This window comes from Passer montanus, unplaced genomic scaffold (genome assembly GCF_014805655.1).
Source record: "Passer montanus isolate IOZ18808 unplaced genomic scaffold, ASM1480565v1 scaffold21, whole genome shotgun sequence".
Taxonomy (NCBI): Eukaryota; Metazoa; Chordata; class Aves; order Passeriformes; family Passeridae; genus Passer; species Passer montanus.
This window is the reverse complement of record NW_024366703.1, coordinates 4,578,596-4,597,742: the sequence shown is the minus strand read 5'-3', so window position 1 is coordinate 4,597,742 and position 19,147 is coordinate 4,578,596. Positions and strand designations below refer to the sequence as shown.

Here is a 19,147-nt window from a genome sequence, read left to right as displayed (position 1 = left end):
GCAATCCACAAGGCTTTAATGGGTTTGGGTTTTTGCTCAACAAGATAGGCCCTAGTGGTGTGAAAGAACAGCTGTCATAGCAGATGATTATAACCAAGTCTATCATATTAGGTTTTGCTGCTATTTAATGTTGATTTTCCATTTTTCAAAAAGATTGCCTGAAACATTTCCATCTATCTCTCCCACTGTACAGCAACAATCCATAATATATTCCACCAATTCCAAACTGAAAGCAACTAAAAGGACTATTTTTGACTATATCTTTTCATTCATGCCTTTCATACATGATTTAGTGTAAACCTTTTTAGCCTTTTCCTGTTATCTGGCATGTAGAAAATATCCTGACTCATATTGTAACAACAAAAAAAATGTAACCAGCAGCTACCTCCTTGTTATCATGTCACCACACCACTAGCAAGATCACATCGCACTTAATTAAAATGTTGTGGCTACTCTTGCTCACAGGGATCTGCAAAATGTATTCCCTAGTTGCAAGGTCACCAATGTTTGCAGCTTTCCTCATGATTATCTGACAGGAAAACATCATTCTTAACTTGCGCTGTCAACCATCTTTACAGCAACTAACCAGTCTACAACACACTTTGACTCCTGCTAAAGAGTCTATCAGCAATAGTAAACTCTGCTATAAATGTCCTGTTTTCAATCCAGGTTCCTGGGTATAAAAGCATGGAAAAATTATCAAGTACAATGTGTAGCATAATTAAAACTGATTTTTGATCTCTTGGCTCTAAACATCAGGTATTTGCTTCTGCAATCTCTGAACCATGTGGCATCAGAACCTGAAGAACTCTTTTGCACATGGTGAACCACAGAACACTATTGTTTTTCACAGTAACTGCTCACTAAGACAATACAAAATTCTCAGAGCAACGTCGTCTCTGACACAGATGCCCTGAGACACTTACATGTAAAGCATATCAACAGTAAGAAATAAACTCAAACACATTGAGGCAGCAGAAACTTCTCAGAGAAAACAACACCCATCCAAGAAAGGCTGCACACAAGACAAAAAGAATTAAATAATTTCTATTTCTGTCCTGAATCATATAAGCACAGGCACTGCAGTTCATATGTAAGAGATGCTTAAGCACCATTGTGTGCAACAAAACAAGAAACAGACACTTGTTTCTTGGTGCACCTACACGTGTCTAACAGAAAGGTGGCTAAGCATTATTAGCACTATTCTGTCTGGTTTGGCACATTTATTAAGCCTCTTAATCATAGCCCAGCCCTATCTTCAGCCCATTAATGTTACCTTACAGCTGACTCTACTGCTGGGAACTTAGTCTAAGGCTGCTGCCAGAGTTTTGTTTCAACTACCTTTATGCAGAGTTCTGATGATTTTCCTTTAGAAAGAATGTCACTTTCTTCTGCATGTCCCTTAGTGTTACAAAGACAATTGCTCTGTCTCTCTTCATTCCATTCCCACCTTGAGTGGCCTCAGTTTTGTAAGGCATCTTCTTCTTAGCAGGTGAACCCCAGTGAAACTATTTTATAGGTAACATGTAAGGAAAGAACTATCAAACTAGTCATCTCCATCTCATCAAAGCCGTGTATAGCTTTGATTTGACCTCTTGTGCTTTATGTTTCTCTTATCTTACTACTTTACCTGAAATCTCCTGTCTTTTTTTTAATTTTGCTTCTTCATCTTTATCTTAGTATATTCCACTGTCTTAAGAGTCCTCCTTGTACCTAATGCTCTATAACATTTAGAAGACTTTTTACTGACCTGTTTTATGTAGTATCATGAATATATTTTATTTTAGAGCTATTTATTTGTGAGACAACTTGTAAGATATTTAGTGCTCATCCATAGATGGAAAATACTTCTCAAGTAGTATATTTTAAATATTATACTTGAACGTGCTTCTTGGCCTAAGTATTAAAATGGATGCATTTAAATTCACTGGCTGAGCATTTCAGAAAACTATGCATGGTATTAGCTGAATTAATGTCAAATGTCTATAAGAGACTTTCCAATTACTGTTACTCTTCAGAGAAGTACTTCAAAATATGATGCCTCCCCATAATATCCATGTAACAGGCAGAAAATGCAAATACTTTTTAAAAACCCCTCACTAACAACTTGAAACATTTGGTTTTGCTACAAATTCTGAGTGATAATTATAGTTGTTTATTCTCTCTCTAATCACTCAATCTATTATTCACAGTGAGGATTTAGGAGAGCTGGCCAAGAAAATGAGAAAAAGCAAAAGGATTTAGGTGGACAGTTGAAAATAAATGAGACAGAAATGTTTTAATATAAGTTGTCAATTCAATTTGTTGTTTAAATCAAAAAATTTCAGTGATCTGGCAAAGGCATTGTGATGCTTCACATAGGTTTCTGTACTTCTGACTATCTCTTCCAGATGCATATTCCCTTGTCTTTAGATGAAATGACACCACATAAATATGACATTTCTATAACTGAGGCTAATCATGAGAGAGAAATTCTAACTGGAAAATTCATTTTGCTAAAGAAAAAAAAAAAAAAAAAAAAACCAAAAAAACACCACACATTTGAATTATAACCCCTACCAGGCAAATAATTACATTTCTGCAGAGGTCTTCATTGAGAATTGAAAATTTTCACAGAAAACAAATAGTCATAAATATTTTGGTAGATATGTTACAAGTAACCCTAAACATAAATGTATTATTCACTTCATTCACTAATTTCATTTCTGGGCAGAGAGCTGCTCCATAACATTATTGGTATGTTTTGGCCTGCAATACAAATAGCAATATAAAAATTCTGCTATCCCCTAGAACTAAAGAGAAAATCCAAACCAAACAAACAACAAACCAAATATCACTGAAAAGTCACTAAGATAAAATTCCAAAAAGAATGAATCAAATCCTCACAGAATTTAGACTCTCTTATGCATTATGAAGCATACAATAAAATTCAAAACTTAGTGGAAATTACTTAGTCATATTCTCCCTTTATTATGTACCCTATGTAATATATCTATATCACAAGAAAGAACAAGTCTGGCAAACTGCTTGAGCCCTATCTTATACACCTCAAATTGATTGCAGCTCATATAACATGACTCTACTACAGAAAGTCCTACAGTTACCATCACTGATCTTGCACAAGTCTTTATCATAAAGAACTGTTTGTCCTTCTTTCTACAGAGTTTGAAAATGAAGCTCTTTCAGTCTATGAATACATCTCTGGACATGTTAATGTTAGGTACCAATTATCTGAACAGCTTCCCTTCTAATCATAAGAGCTTTTATTCCCCCATGCCTTATCACACTAATCTATCCCCAAACTATCAGAACATTCAAAGAGCAACAGTTCAACCCTAATGCAGAAAGCAGGTTTTCCAGCTTATTAAATTATACTGATAAATCAATTTTAGTACATGCTCTGTACATGCAACCTGCCTCCCTGCCTCAGCCCTATATTATGTGTTATAATACCATGGGCGGTCAGACTTGATGTGACTTTTTTTTTAATTATGTGGTGTCTTAATCAGACTGTCTCAGCAACAGCGCCTGTGTCCTGTGCAAAAGACCTTTACTGAATTAATTTAATACGTTTTTATGCTCACTGAAAATTATGTACTTGTATATTGGAAGAATTGTGTTCGAGGAAGCATTTCCCCTTCCAAAACACCAGAGCAGTGTTTTTAAGGTAAGTCATAACAGAACTTAGCAATTACATGTTTAATTTCCATAATGCAAATAGTAACCACCACTGCATATGCTAATTGTTCTAAAATGATGAATGAATAGTTTTCAGTTAACCTAGCATAATAAAAACCACAACAATTTTTATTGCTAACCTTTTAAAGTGGGAATGGTCAGTAGAATATGCATTATTAAGTACATTTCACTGATATAGTAGGACTATAAATAATATCATACTCCTTTTATAACTTTTCAAAACATTCACTTTGGCAAAACTTGTCCAGAAAATTGTGTAAATAATGCAAAATCAGTTTCACTTTTTGGAATTCTAATGGTATATTATCTTTAGGAGAGGCACTGCAGAAGCCACTGCAGTTTGGAGCTGGTGGTGCTGTAATTCGTACTGACAGCTGTCACTGCTGCTTTCCACTTAGGTGGGTCTAATGAGCCAGCCATCATGAGGGATTGGTGTTTGTTTCAGAGCTGGGACTTCACATGAGGAGAAAGCAAGTTAGCTGTTAGTTATCGTCTGACACTCACACAAGCTACCAAAACGGCAAAATTGCACTCAGTGCTGATATTTACTCAGCTGGGACTTCACATGAGGAGAAAGCAAGTTAGCTGTTAGTTATCGTCTGACACACAAGCTACCAAAATGGCAAAATTGCACTCAGTGCTGATATTTAGCTAATGACAGCACCATTCTCTTGCATTTCAACAAGCAAAGCCACTGGAAAGGAGACACAGCCAGTGCAAATCGCTCAGCCCAGCTTTCTGCACATCAGATGCCCCAGATGGCTTTTCTTGGGTCTCATGCTGAGCAGTAAACCCAGAAGCCCCTTCCCCCATGCCTGCCCTCACACACAGGGCAGGTTTTATCACAGTGAGTCATCTCTGTCACATAGTGAAGGTTTTGAGACACTGTCATCCAAAAATGAGAACAAACATCAAACAGAATTATGGAAACATCAAAGATGCTTTTGAATGAACTATGATAGATTTCTAACAATTTCTATCACTTTTGGTGTATGTAAAAGGCATACTATGTTGTAAACACTAAATCCATGAAAAGATTAAATTAAAACATTTTACATTAGTACAGACTGAACCACTTTAAAAAAAACATTGGACATCTACTGTTTAGGTATAAGATTATTCGTAAGAAGTCAGAATAAATTTCTGACTGAAATGTGCATTGTTAACTGACTATTCTTCACACCATTTCATAAAATGCTTTTAATGTGACTCCTTGTCAAAAAATTTTCATCACTTCTCAGTCATGCATCTTTCTTAAAGTTTTAAATAGATCTTTTTGAGTTCCTCTTCCTTAATTTCCATTCACTGACAAAACAAAGATGTGAATTTTTTTCTCATCTCTGCACATTATCACTAGCATTGCACAAAAAAAAAGTTCTTTTGACATTGCATCTCTGTAAATGGATTAAATGAGCTGTGAATATCAGCATTTAACCAATAAAAAGAGATCTTTATTTATTTAGAATGTATCAGATCTGCTTAATCTAAAAGTCTAATTGAAAAGGCTATTCAGGTCAGCTGTGATATTAGAAGACAACTGAATCACATTTACTGCTGCTTAAAGGATGTGAATGGGCTGAAAGAAAAATTAAACTATGGCCATTAAAATTTAATTTGACTTAGTGAAGCCATTAACATTTTGGTTTTATGCAGTGGCAAGCATTCTAAAAACATTTCCATATAGTTTAGAAACCTAAAAGTGCCAAATGGCTGGCCCTTACATAGCAAAAATGATTGAAAGTGACCTTACAGGGCAAATAAGAAGAAAAAAAGGAAAAAAGAGAAAAATTGCTTAAATAACATTATTAGCTGTTATTCTGTTATTCTTTTAGATATAAACTGTCTTCTATTCTAGTAATTGCTCACTTTGTTTTACATTTAACATTCAATTCATTTGGATATCAAATGAACATGACATAAAAATGTGGAAAGAAATAATCTATTTTTAAGACAGTGCCCTGTCTTACCTCTAGTAGTGTACCTGCAATATGCTGCTTTGTCACCACAAGTTTGCCTTTGCAGTTTGAAAATTCTACTCCAATATTTCCTATACACTGTAATGACAAATATTGTTAATAGCACAAAACATTCATCAATGCAGTAACTTTTTAAAGCTTTCATCAGTGAAAGTTGTTGGGTTTTTTTTTTCAAATGAAAATTTTGTCTAGATTAAAATGGTAACAAATCTGATCATGTATCATAACTCAATTTCAGACTGACAGCCTGACAAGGAAATAGAAACCCCAGTTTTGGTTTTCCATCTCAGTTTTTCCAATTAAGCTTAAAAAGAAAAGAAAACATCAATACAAGAGACTTTGTTTAACAGTCCCAAAATAATACAGTCTGAGATTTCATATCTTGCCTTATAACATTGTTTGTATTGCTCTGGCTTACTGACTAGCAGTCACCATCAGACTTGATAGGAAACAGAAAACACTAAACATTGTAAAGGCTCTTACAAATGCATTCCAGAGGCGCAGGGTGATCACAGAAACTGTAAGACTAAGGCAGGGAGTTTTCTACATACAGATTGTAAAACTTCTGGCTTTGCAGAAGTCAGCCACCTCCACTTCCAGCTCTATGCTTTACCCACCACTTGAACTAGTTTTAGAGATAAGAGAGGCACATAGCAAAACAGCATCCTTCTAATGAGCTAAAAGTCTGTGAAAGTAGGAAAGGGTCAAGTAGTGTAGGGCATGTAAAAAACTTTGAATCAACAAGTTTTTGAAAGACTTTCAAAGTATGCACTCTGCTGAGTGCTCAGTTTTATTAAGTTTCATGGGTTCTTACAAAGTTCTTTTTGTCTATGACTCCCAAATACCTTATTCATCAGTTTCTACTTCATGATTCATTGTGGCTAATAATAGATGAAATGACTGAGAAAATAATCAAAGCTCTAATGACAAAAGGAAGTCTCTGAATTACTCCAACAGATTATCTTTTAAATTGATTTGGCTAGCCATTAATTTGATTTTCTCCTTTCCCAACTTAATTTTTAATGGATTACAGAAAATCAAAAGCAGAAACTTGTGATGATCCCTGTTCTTTCACAGTTGCAGTACTTCTAACTCCTGCCTGAGAATATTTTTACTTGCAACACCTCAAGTTCAAACATTTCTAATCTTAGGGAGTTTGGGAAGGTAAAGCTGTTTTTCTAAGCTTTAAAACCAGCCAGATCAGATTAGAACGTCTCCAGGTTAAAACTCTCGTTCAAAGTTGGCTACAGTTTATCAGAGGAAAGGCTGTGCTCATGAATGATAGCCAAGGAGTTTCTCCAGTCTGTTGCTGGAATAATTGCTAGAATAATTCCAGGATCTGCTTAAATTTGAGTGTGTGCAAACTACCATATCAGCTTGAATGTTCAGTGAGCAGCTTGCCTCACAGCTCCTTTATAGCACATTTCTCCCTGGAAAAAATTAAATACCAGCATATAAAAAAAATCTACTTCTTTTAGCAGCAGTAGAAAAAAAGTGAGCAGAAATTACAGTATTTGGACTTGAGTACCTGTATACAGTTTATATCTTCTCTTACCACAGTTTGTGTTTCTGAGTGGAAAAAACCAAAGTAGAATAAGCAATCTCTGCTTAGGAGTTTGCCTAAAATCTTACTGCAAGAATCTTCTGCAAAATTAATCCTAATAGTTTAGCAAGTAAGTCCAGCACTATTTTAATCCTAGATCTGAGGAGGAAGAAAATAATTTGTATAATAGCATTTCAAATACATTTACTCTGAGAACCTAAAAAAATTTTGGTGTTATGTCAGGAGCTCTAACCGCATTGCAGAAGATCTGCAGCCTCCAAAAGAATACTCTTATTAGGAATATCCAATATCAAAATAGAGCTTTTTATCAGGATCAGAACTTGTGATCAGATGTTCTATGATTTATCAAGAAGTGCAGTCAGAATCCACACAACAAGCTCAATTAAATAAAGCACAAAGTCTTGCTTATATTCCAAAGCTTGGAAAGCGCAATATTCTTCAGACATTCAATCTCACAGTCTCTCCTTTACGAGCATGTGCCAGCACAGTTAGATAAATGTGATTCCACATGCCATACAGAAGTCTTATTTCTGAAATGAAGGTGCCACAATAACCTTGGTTATTTATCACTGCATGGACCTGTAAAATAATCTCTCAAAGTGTTTCTTTGTCTCAGCTATTTCATCTTATCTCCAAGACTGAAAGAAGAGATATCTTTAAATTATTTTCTTGGTACAGAACAGGAAAGAGCAGAATCCTCTCCCGTGTCATTACTTTATGCATTCCTTTGCCTTGTAGGAAATGTCACTGCACACAGGAAAGAATTTTTTGCATTGTAATATACAAAAGTATGGCAGTGGTGCCTGACAAACACAGTCACCCTGTCCTTTGCTCTCCTCATTGCTTTTATATTAATAATTCTTATCTACAAATGTTACAGAGTATCAAATCCTCATTTCTAAAAGATAATAAAAAATTCAAGCAAGGAGATAGTGATCTACACTCAGGTTCATGTTAGAACAGAATTAACAATAAGAGAGACTGGGAATAAAACTTCCTTGAAGACTGATACAGCATGGAAAAATTAACCTCTCATAAAAATAAAAAAAGACAAGATACACTAGTTATTCTTCATGATGCAATGCCCAAGACACTTGAACAGCTTCTTCAGAACTGCAATATGAAAAACGACGCAAAACAAAGCCTCTCCTTAGTCTACTTCACTTTCACTAAAGACTAAGGTAGGAGAAACCAACAAGAGTGTGTCTAAGTAAATATTTGAGAAAGCAAGAAGTGAAATAATAATACTAAGAGGATCTCTAAATAATTTTTTAAAAAATAAGTTCCTATGGTGATATGGCAACCATGTCCTCACATCATGGAGAAACAACTCTACTGCTGCAAAGCTAACCACAACTGTGTTACATGCAGCACAATAAAACTGAGCCCTAATTTGTAAATAATTTGTGATTCATATGGACAGAGCACACAGAAAACCATTCTGAAAATGCAGTTCTTATGTATATAAAAGATATTCTTATTGCTGTATGTAATTCTTATTCCAGATCCTTTTCTGAACTTTTCCAGCCAAATTTGGAGGCTTTGGGTATATGTATTGAGATATGAACAACCAGTAAAGAGACTGAAACTATAAACTACGGATAGGATATAGTGCTTCCTCCAAACTCTTATGAAACCTTCCACTTAGATCACATCTTGGGACAAAACCAAGTATCAGCAGCTAAATCAAGTTAGCTAAAACCCAGGATCTTACAGAATATCATAATGGTCCAGTGCATGGCAACATTTTCTTGAAATTTCTCTGAAGCCATATACTAATATGGAACTAGAGGAAAAAAGGGAAAACCCCTCCTCTATAAGTTCTCCTCTATAAGTTTCCCGTCCATGAAACTTACTGTGAAGTTATTTTTCTACTTGTCATTACTAATGATCCTACAACAATGTTAATATTACTATTAATGGCATTAACATACTGCTAACAGGAATAAAATATTCTGTAAAATGCAGTGATATCCATAAAATGAGATAATGCCATTACTACAGAAATCTCCTTAATTCTTTTCATGGAATAGAATTACTCTTTTAATATCCACGAGAAAAAAAGTTGTCAGGTCCTCAGTTTAACTCATTTAAAAGTGATAACACACATTAGCCTAAACTACACTCCTGCATTGGATATAGCTGGGAGAAGTGCATTATTTATCAGGGATTTTGCTTATTAGAATATGGGGTTTCTTCTCCCCATCCCAGGGCCTCTGTGTATGTAAGAAGAGATACTTCACCCTCAGGGTCTTATGTAATTTATGAGGTGCTATTCCCAACTCAGAATTTGTCTCATTAGCTTAAATCTCAAAATAAGAAAGGCTGAGCACTGAAAATAATACTATGCCAATTCAAATGGACTTTGCATGGCAAATTCAGGCTTTCTAATAACGTTGTCCATGGCATGATTTTTATTGCACTATCAGCATCTTTGATTCTTCCTTCTCTGCAGTCACTCTCCCTGACACCTTACCTGAATAGGAAATGAAATACATTCTACACCATGTGGGTGTAATTTATTTTATAACTACAATTGCTCTATTTCTGTATTTCCATGCATTACAGTGCTGCAATTTCTGTTTCAAAATGACCCAGATAAGAGCTGGGAAAGGTTGACAGAAAAAGAAAAACTCTCCCAACATCTCAATTGAAACTATACTCACTGAAACTCAAGGAATGTTTTACAGCAGTTAGCGAAGTGTTCCTGTAGGAAAGCGAGGGATAAATTTACCTAGATGTCATTAATTTATTAATTTCTGCTCCTGAATTATTTCAAATTGGAAAGATATGAAGGGTTGCCATCATAATTCTATTATTTTTTACAAGACTAGGTAAATAAGCCATACAAAAGACTAGAGGTGAAAGATTAATCAATCCAAATAAAAGTCTATTAATAAGTTTGCTGGAATTTAAAATAAAACATAACAAAACCTATTAGTTACTTTACTTTTATACTATGCTTCTTAATTTTGATTACAAGAATTTCTACATCATCTGATTTCTTGACATTTGAGGAATTTAAAGGGAAATATCTAGTAACACAATAAATATATCCATCCATGTGTGTATGAAATAGATTTAGGGAAAAGAATGTAACTTTCACCTCTACTTTCATCTTTCATCTCTATTGAATCTCCATAGCTGCGGGTCTCTATGGAAGTTCTGCTCATTTTGATTCATCCAGTTCTCCTGCATAGTAAGCTTTATGAGACTCATGAATTTCAACTCTCAAATCAAAAATCTAGAGGAAAACAATCAACTGTTAATTTTTTTTCCAAGTTATGAAACAGGAATACAAAGCAAGGTAAATCTGGATCCTGGGGAATCAGTACATCGTTCAGAGCAATTGTGAGCTATTTTTCCTCTAATGTTAGCAGTGTACAAGGAGTAGAATAAAGGAATTGTTTAAATGATAAAACTTGCCTATTTTATTAAAATATTTCTATAATAATGAAAGGAAGAAAAAATAATTTGGTAATTGAAAACTGTGAGCTACTAAGCTTACACAAACATCTTGCTGAAGAGCATTTCCACTGCAGCAGACAGGCAAAAAAGAACAGATGTAGTTAACCCTATTGGAATTCAGTAATTAGAATATAGGTGCCTGAAGGAGGCATCTCAATCCATCAAGTTATCTGCAAATCCTACACTGTAGCATTTGTTTTCCATGGGTTGGTAAAACATCATTACGACTGATATATTGAAACCTATAGCTCAATATATTCTTATACAGTTAAAGGCATGTAATTAGTATACAGAATTACCCACTAGTAGGCATCAATAGGTACTTAAATAATTTCTCTTCTGTCTTGATACACCCATTTAGAGATACAAAAGCTTCTTCTCAATAAAAAAGAGAATTACTATCATATCTCCCCACAATAATAAGCAAGCCAAAAGGCTTATAATTTAGTACTGGATTGAGTCTGACCTATCTAGGCTTACAATATTAAAGCACACAGGTGATACATTAATTATCACTATTCTTCTGTCTTTTGCTCCCCTATCAGTTCTACGTGCATGAGAGTCACAGAATTGTATATTTTGAGTTCTATGAGAATAGATAATAGAACTCCTCTCCTATTTGAAAAAAAAACCAAAAAAATCAACAAACAAACCCACAAAAAATGTTGAAAACAAACGCTGATACTTTCCCACCAAGCTTCTTTAATTTTTTCCAAGACATAAATATCTTTTTTTTTTATGCACCTGCTAAAACAGCCAAGTGACCTCCATTTTTTTTCACTCACCTCCTGAAACCACCAGTTATGGTAACTAAAGCATCTGGTAGAAATGTACACACAGTATTTTTGACAATCAAGCTCACTGCATCTGCTTCTGCCTTAGACACACAGCTAACAAGGTCCTCATAGTAGAGAAACCCTGGAAATCAAAAGAGAAAAGTGCTGATCACTCCACAGAAACATTAAAATATACACAGCATTATTCAAGACCCAAATCACAGGTGAGGTGGGTACAAGGGATCACAGGCCAAAGACAGCCTCTTCCCTCATCTTTGTCCTTAGAGTTTTTATCTATTTTTGTCATTATAATTTGTCATGTAACTTGTCAACGCAGCAATCACAATAATTGCTCCACTTTCTTAGGACCTGAATATTTATAAATTACTCTGACTTCCCTACCAGCTCCCATCAATGGCATTTTTGGATGTACTGTTTCAAAAGGCAGTCTTCCCAAAATAATGGTGTTCTACACAAGTACAGAGCTCAGAAGTATGTGAAATATCCCAGCTATCTTATTTCTGATCACAGAGCTTGTGTTGAAGGAACCCAGTATGGCAGCTTGCTTCACATTTGAATATGACATGTAAAAGAAAGAGGGACAAAGGAGCACAAATATGAGAAATCTAATCCAAGGGAGTCTGAGGTGACAAATTTAGTGCAAAAATAGTTACATTATTTTAACGTCATATTATAAAATATGTTTTCCTTAATGTAACTAATTTCTTAGTTTAAATGAGTTCATTTATTTAGGGAAACAGTGCATACACACAAAATCTGTGGGGAAGGAATATTATTCATGTGATCATGTTTAATATTTTAAGGCTAAGATGTGCTAGGATTGTAGAAAAAATTTATAAGTACTTTATTACAAGTCTAGATTTATCAGTAAATTAGGGCTGCCTTGAGGGAGATAGATCTCCTCTGAAAAGTAATTCTGGGCATTCCCAATTTTGTAATTTTCTCACAACCTGTGCAATAATGAACCATTAATAGTTTTGTGTATAAGAGATTTCATTTGGTATCTGTGCAAGCAATTTAAAAATATGCATATTCCTATGTTTTAGATGACACCATTTATAATTAGGAGCTCAGCTGGTCCAAGTATCTTCACCTAATAATTCAGTATTCACAAGACTGCAGCAAGAGAACAGATGTCTAAATGAGCTTTGCCTTCCCCTGTGATTCTGTTATCAAGTTCTTAGAACTTGAGATAGAAGTTTTTATGACACCTCACCTTACCTGCTTTCTGCATTTTTGACAGCTTCAGGGTCTTGTCAGCTTTTACCTCTTCCACAGTTCGCAAACCCATTCTGTACCATTTCTCAGATGTCTTCACTCCCACTCCAAAGACTGAAGTAAATTGCTAAGGTCAGTAGAAAAACATTTCAGTGTTTTTTTTCTAAAGGAGCAGTGAATTAATAATAAGTAGGCAACAACAAGGTTTCTCAAGGAAAGCAATGGGCAGAGTTAAGCCTATGCTGAAGACAAATAGTGTGATACAAACAGATTCGGCTTCCCTTCTTTGCATGACTACATTGAACAGAGAGCTGCTTTTATGCGTGGACAGTTCTCATTAACATGAAATCCAAACAAAAATACAGCAGTAGTTCTTGCACCTTTATGTAATTTACTAAAATGTAGATTTTTAACTAAGGTTTGAAATAAGGGTAGTATTCTTTATTTTTACTCAATTTCTTAATAGAAATCAAACAGCAACATTAGGTAGCTTGATTCCTTGACACTGACCGGATAGAACAAGAGATGTCACAAGTTTATCTTCAGAATCTGACTGACATTATGGGTTTGTGCTCTATGCATTACCAGCTCTCAAAACAAAAACAAAACAAAACAAAACAAAAAAAAACCACAAAAAAACCACACAAAAAAAAAGAAAACAAACCAACCCCCCCAAAACACAAACAAAAAGCAAGCAAAAAACTCAAAAAACCCACCCAAAACAAAAACCAAAACCCCACACACACATCCCCAAACAAACCAAAATCTGACACACAAAAAAACAACCTAAAACACCACAAAATCTACCAGTCCACCAGAAACTTTTGTGTGGTCATATTCCATCTATTACAAAGCAATGCTGTTCACTAAGTTATTACCCATGAAAGGATGTAAAGCAGAAGCTGTAAGCATTATTCACTGGATCACTATCTCAGATCAACACTGATATGAAAGAAGAGGGAAAACTTTCATGCTTGCCTAAAAGCAGGTTCTTTATGTTCAGTTTGTCAGTACTGTGGCTCTCCACCTTGCATTGTACTTTTATAGAATTCAATGAGTAGCTGAGTAAGACATGAATAACTGCTCCTTTCCATTGAATCTACAACCTCTGAATTCCAAGCCTGCTAGCTTTATTTTGTGTTTTTGTGAAGACATTAATTCCTTGGAAATAATTAAGATTTAAAAAGGGAAAAAACAAATTAATTAATAATATTAAATAGGAATTGCCCTACATTTTGTATATAATGTACGAAATTACCTACTCTTTGTCTGAATCATGGGTGCTTATAAAAGGATATGATTTTTTAAATACTTAGATTGTTATCTTTTAATGTTTTTGCTAGTGCTGAAATAGTTTCAAAAGGGTCTATTGCTGGGTGTTAAATGATTCTAGGAGACTTAATTAACACTGAGACAACTACAGGAAAAGGATTCTATGCACCCAAATTTTCAGGGGGAAAAGAAAAATTGTGGTTTTTTCTTTCTTTCCTAAGATCCATTGTTATTTACCATGTTCTTAGATGCTAGAGATGCTTCCAGCAGTACAGCACAATTAACAAGGAGCCCATTTCTTTTCAGCTGGTGAAACCAATTACACAAACTCACTTTCTGCAGTACCCACTTCGGTAGGAAAGCAAACTGACCCTGTCACTTCATGTCCCTACATCTAAAACATTGACTATAATTTAATTCAGCCATTTGATAACCGTGGCCCTGGGGCCAGCAGTGATCTTTCAAGCCATGATAAGTGTAGCAGCAGGTACCAGGACTATGCTAAACAGTAAAATCTAGGAATTCACTAATATGAGATTCTTCTTAGAATCTCATTTTAAAAAATTGGAAACAACTGGTTACAACTAATTTAGACAAAACATTGAAATGTATGCTCAGCTAAGAGGTAGGACCACCTAAGTTTGTTGTAATTTTGCTAGTGAAACATGGCATAAAGCGTATTTGAGGTAATTTGTCTCCTGATAGGTTTTATTCTAATCTCCAAGAGATTTTCTTAAACCTTGAAGTATAAGATTTAGTAGCTGTTCCTCAATCATGCTGTAATGCAATCATGCATTAATAAGCAAGTCTGCTTCTTGAATCCTGCTACACATGTGAATTTACACCTCTTTTTGAATATTGCTAAAGATGGCATCAACAGCTGTCTCTGAACATCCTTCCATAGCTGCATTGTAGGTCAGAGAGAATGGAAGAGCCTTTGGATAGCTGAAGCAAAAATTAGTGATGCCAGGGAGAGTTAAACAATCCCATTTGTTTTACTCTGTTTTAATTTTTCTGAAGATAGAGGGTATTTGCAGAGATCAAAAATGAAGACAAATTTTTTTTGTTTGTTCATCTTACATGTTTCTAATGGAGAATTCAATAAATATTTAAGTAATGGGAACTGCAGTATTTATGTGGTTTAGATTCCCTGCAACTATGAAGTTGTGTGACTAAGACTGTACAATGTGCTTAAGAAAGAAACAGCTCCAGTCCTCCTGCCTCACAGAAAAGAGAATTACAATAAATCTGAGCCGTCTTTTTCACCTGGTATTTTCTTAATTCCAGAATAAAATTAAGTCATTTTAAAACTATAAACAGCTGATGCAGAAATGAAACCAACATCACATTCAACTTACAGCAAAGAGTAACTTGCACTACATTACTTAAGAGCAACTATGTATACATCACATTAATTAAAAATAGAAAGATACTTCACATTATTCCTTGTCACTGTTTCTCAATTTCCCTTTCTTTTCATTCAAGACCTGTCTTTCCTTGTACTTAATATTGGTTGTCCCATTAAAATAAAATTGAAAGCTTTGTCCAAGTTCTACTAAAGGGAGGGAAATTTTAAACAGCAGCAACAAAACTCAAAGGATTTACCTTAAATGCCTTGTATCGCTCATCATTTAACACTTCTTTAACTCTAGAACTCTCTCCTTCTTCAATAATCTCCTAAACAAAGAAAAATATTACTTATAAAAAATTAAATCAATTTTAAGATCTTACTACAATTATAAGATTTAGTGAAATAATCTAAAATCAATCTTTATTAATCAGATTTTAATCAATCTTTATTAATCAATAAAGAGAACCCCTGGCAAGCCTATTGTTTTAGTCCCTTAGGATCAAATTCTGCAGCTCTTTTAAAGAAAGAAAATTACTGAACGATGAAGGAGAAACTGGAACCACAGAATAAATTTCACAGTCCTTACTTACTCATAAATTTACTCAAGGATGAAGTAGAAACTGGGACCATGGAATATATTTCACAGTACTTATTTACTCATAAAGTCACAACCAGAAAGCAGTTATTTATCACAAGCTATCAATGACTTGTCCTGAAAATTAGATTCCATTATTTGGTTACGTTTTCTACTTTCAAAAGTAAGACCATTGTAAGAACAAATACATTTTTTCTGGAGTGTACAATACTTTTAGTCTTTCTGATAAAAATTCAAAACAACACTAAGAAAGAAAACCACCAATATAACCCCAACAAACCATCCTATTTTTTGTGGGATCACAATTGCAATCCCAGCCCCCACACAGAAGGTACTAAAAGCCCTTCAGAGGCTGCATTTTAACTGGTGGAATGGGGAAACGAGGAGGCAGAGCACTGCACAACACTCAGCAATGACCCCTGAGCTGCTGCCTGCTGCAACAGCAGCACTCGCAGATGTGGGTCCTGAAAAGGCTAAAAATTAAAGGAAAATGCAAGGAATACTCCAAGTTCCAGTAAGAATGTAGAGTTCATCCATCACCTGGCTAAAAGGCTCTGCTATAACTATATATAACTTGCTATAATGTAGCAAGGTAAGATTTAACATTAAAGTACTAAAATATTTACCACTTCCACAAAAAATATATTTCTAATAAAGCATTCAGGTGAGTAAAGTGATGTTGCCAAGGGCAGAAGTCACATGAACAAAACTATTAACAGTTAACCTGTTGCATTCCAGAGTGAGCCCTTAGAAATTACATGCAAAGCTGACACTACTTTATTTTTTCCCTTGTATTTATTCACTTGCTACCCTCATTCCTTTGAGTGGGGGTTCCATGACTGAGCCTTGTTTTACAACAAAAGGTTTCCAAAAATAATTTCATTCTTTTTTTTTCTATGTTAGAAGCATAAATAATGCATTGCTTTTACAGGTAATGCAGAAGGTTTGTACACACACATAGATGTACCAGTGCTCCTCCCCGTGACCTGTAAATGCTGATCTGTAAAAGAATCAATTGGCAGATAATTCAGAAGTACATTACCTCAATGATATCTCTGACTTGGTCTCCCACGCAGGGCAACCCTTGTATATCTTTCATTCTGGTTACTGAAAATGGAAGAGATTTCAGCAAAGAAGCTGCCCTTAAAAATTCCAGGCAGAATATTTCATTTTCTTTGAACTCATAATTTTCAGCCATTACCTCAAAGGCATCCTGGGACAGGGGGAGGCAAAGAAAAAAAAAAGGTTAAAGTTAATAAAAGCTTAAAATATTCAGTATGCTCCTTAGAAAGGTTACTTTGTATGCTAATTCAATAATTACTTCTTCATACTACAGTGAAAAGATGGAGTTCATTAAAAAAAAAAAAGCAGACCAATTTTCTAGCAACTTGAAGTTTACCAGGTATCATGAAAATGGTATTTCAGAAGCAAGCTTAAAACCATTTTGTGAGATTTGCCTTCTGTATTCCATGTGGATCTTATAATTCAGTGTCAAATAGAGCCTTAATTTTTAGAATTATGCCCAACCATAAGTAATCCAGCAGATCAGCATGCAACATCTGCATTTTCAGATACCACCAAATAGGAATCTGTAGCAATACTGGAAACCACTTTCATCTTTTTGAATGTGTAGCCATGCTTCTACTTGGTAATTTAGGGAACAAATTATCCTTTTCTTCATTTTTCAGATGTATAACCTTGCAAATACAAACACCTTTTCTTTATGGCTCTTTAGCTATCTATGGTTTAGTTTATTTAACACTGCACCCAAAAACACCTGAGGAAAGTCTGTATAGTTGTTTTTTTTCCTAAATCATCCATATGATGTCTGTTTTTCTCCCAGACTATATTAAAAATTATTTAATAGCAGAGAATTTTAGAAATTAAATGCAGGGAACAGACCACATAGTGGTGTAGAGGAATTTTGTTGCTGTTTGCCACTGTAGAGTATCAGCTTTTGAGAGGGAACCAATGTTGCAAAATAATTTTATGAATAGCCTAAGAACGTATGAAGGTTTTTATTCAATTAGCAGCTAGAAAAACAAGTTCTGAGTGAAATCTTTCACAAACCTCAAAAACTTCCAAGAACGCAAAATTAAGTGATTTCTTCAGAAATGCTTAAGAGTGGACCACTACTAGAAGAGAGTTCTATTGTTCTGAATATTTACCTAGAAGCCAGAGAAGTGGCTGTCAGTGTGCATCTGCCTGCAATTACCCCTTCCCAGAGCTGTAGGCCAAGTGCCTGCTCAGAAATGTTTCTGGAATAGATGTGAGTAAAATCAAGACACAACAAATGGCTTACCAGAGCAATGACTGCAGTGGAAAGTAGGAAGGAAAAAGATTAAGTGTCCTTTTCCTCATGTTTAGCCTCAATATTAATTTCATTTGTAATGAATATACAGTTTATATAGTTTAAAGAAAAAAAAAATTTAGATTTCCTTTGTATGTTTTATATTGGAAGATAAAGGCCAGTAAAAACCAGCAGGCCTTGTACATTCTAAATGCTACATGTGTAATATCTCCAGGTGGATCTGTCCCAAGCCCACTGACATGACAGCAAATCCAGTAAAGTCAGCTCTTTATTATAGCTATGGAATAGAAAACAACATCTATCACCTTACATTGAATAAATACGGTTTCATTTAAACAACAAGATTTTACTTGAGCTACCATCATCTAGATCACTAAAATAGAACAATTTCTTAAAATTAAACATAACTTTCACAATGAATGTAGATTATTTATGTATTATATTTCATTGTTGGGTCAGTTCTATAAAACTAGACCATCTGACATGGTGAGTTGTTTATATAATAAATATTACAGTCTAATTGAAACAAAATGAAGGTTTCACTTTAAATTTCAAGAAAACATTGTTTGCTTACCCTAGGATTTGCAAAACATTCCTTTTAACAAAACAAAAAGAGGAGACCCCTTTTTTTTTTTCTGCACTAATATGTTAAAGTGCCTCAAAATAGGGCTTGCTACAATTTGCTTTGTCCTGTAGCACCAGTATAACTCCACTCCTTGGTCTCCCTAAGAATCAGTTACCTTTGTTTGTCTCATTCTAAGAATCCTTCCCTAAGCTGCATATTTATTTATCAGCTACCCTCATTAGTAAGGGCTGTGAAATTCCGTTTTCATAACATTCCATGAAAGAGCTTATGGAATGTTGCAACATGCCTGATCTGGAGGTTTCAATTGTCA

At 34.7% G+C, this 19,147-nt stretch overlaps 1 protein-coding gene across 9 annotated transcripts in view; it reads right to left on the bottom strand.

The window, feature by feature from the left end:
- DNTT (DNA nucleotidylexotransferase) overlaps positions 1–19,147 on the bottom strand; it is a 129,513-nt gene that overhangs the window by 44,939 nt on the left and 65,427 nt on the right. For all 9 annotated transcript variants that reach the window (XM_039708822.1, XM_039708818.1, XM_039708825.1 and 6 more), the window contains 4 exons: positions 16,983–17,153; positions 15,600–15,671; positions 12,726–12,849; positions 11,493–11,625 (listed from right to left, as the gene is read on the bottom strand). In XM_039708822.1, coding sequence (XP_039564756.1) covers positions 11,493–11,625; positions 12,726–12,849; positions 15,600–15,671; positions 16,983–17,153 — 500 coding nt within the window. The remainder of the gene's footprint in view (positions 1–11,492; positions 11,626–12,725; positions 12,850–15,599; positions 15,672–16,982; positions 17,154–19,147) is intronic.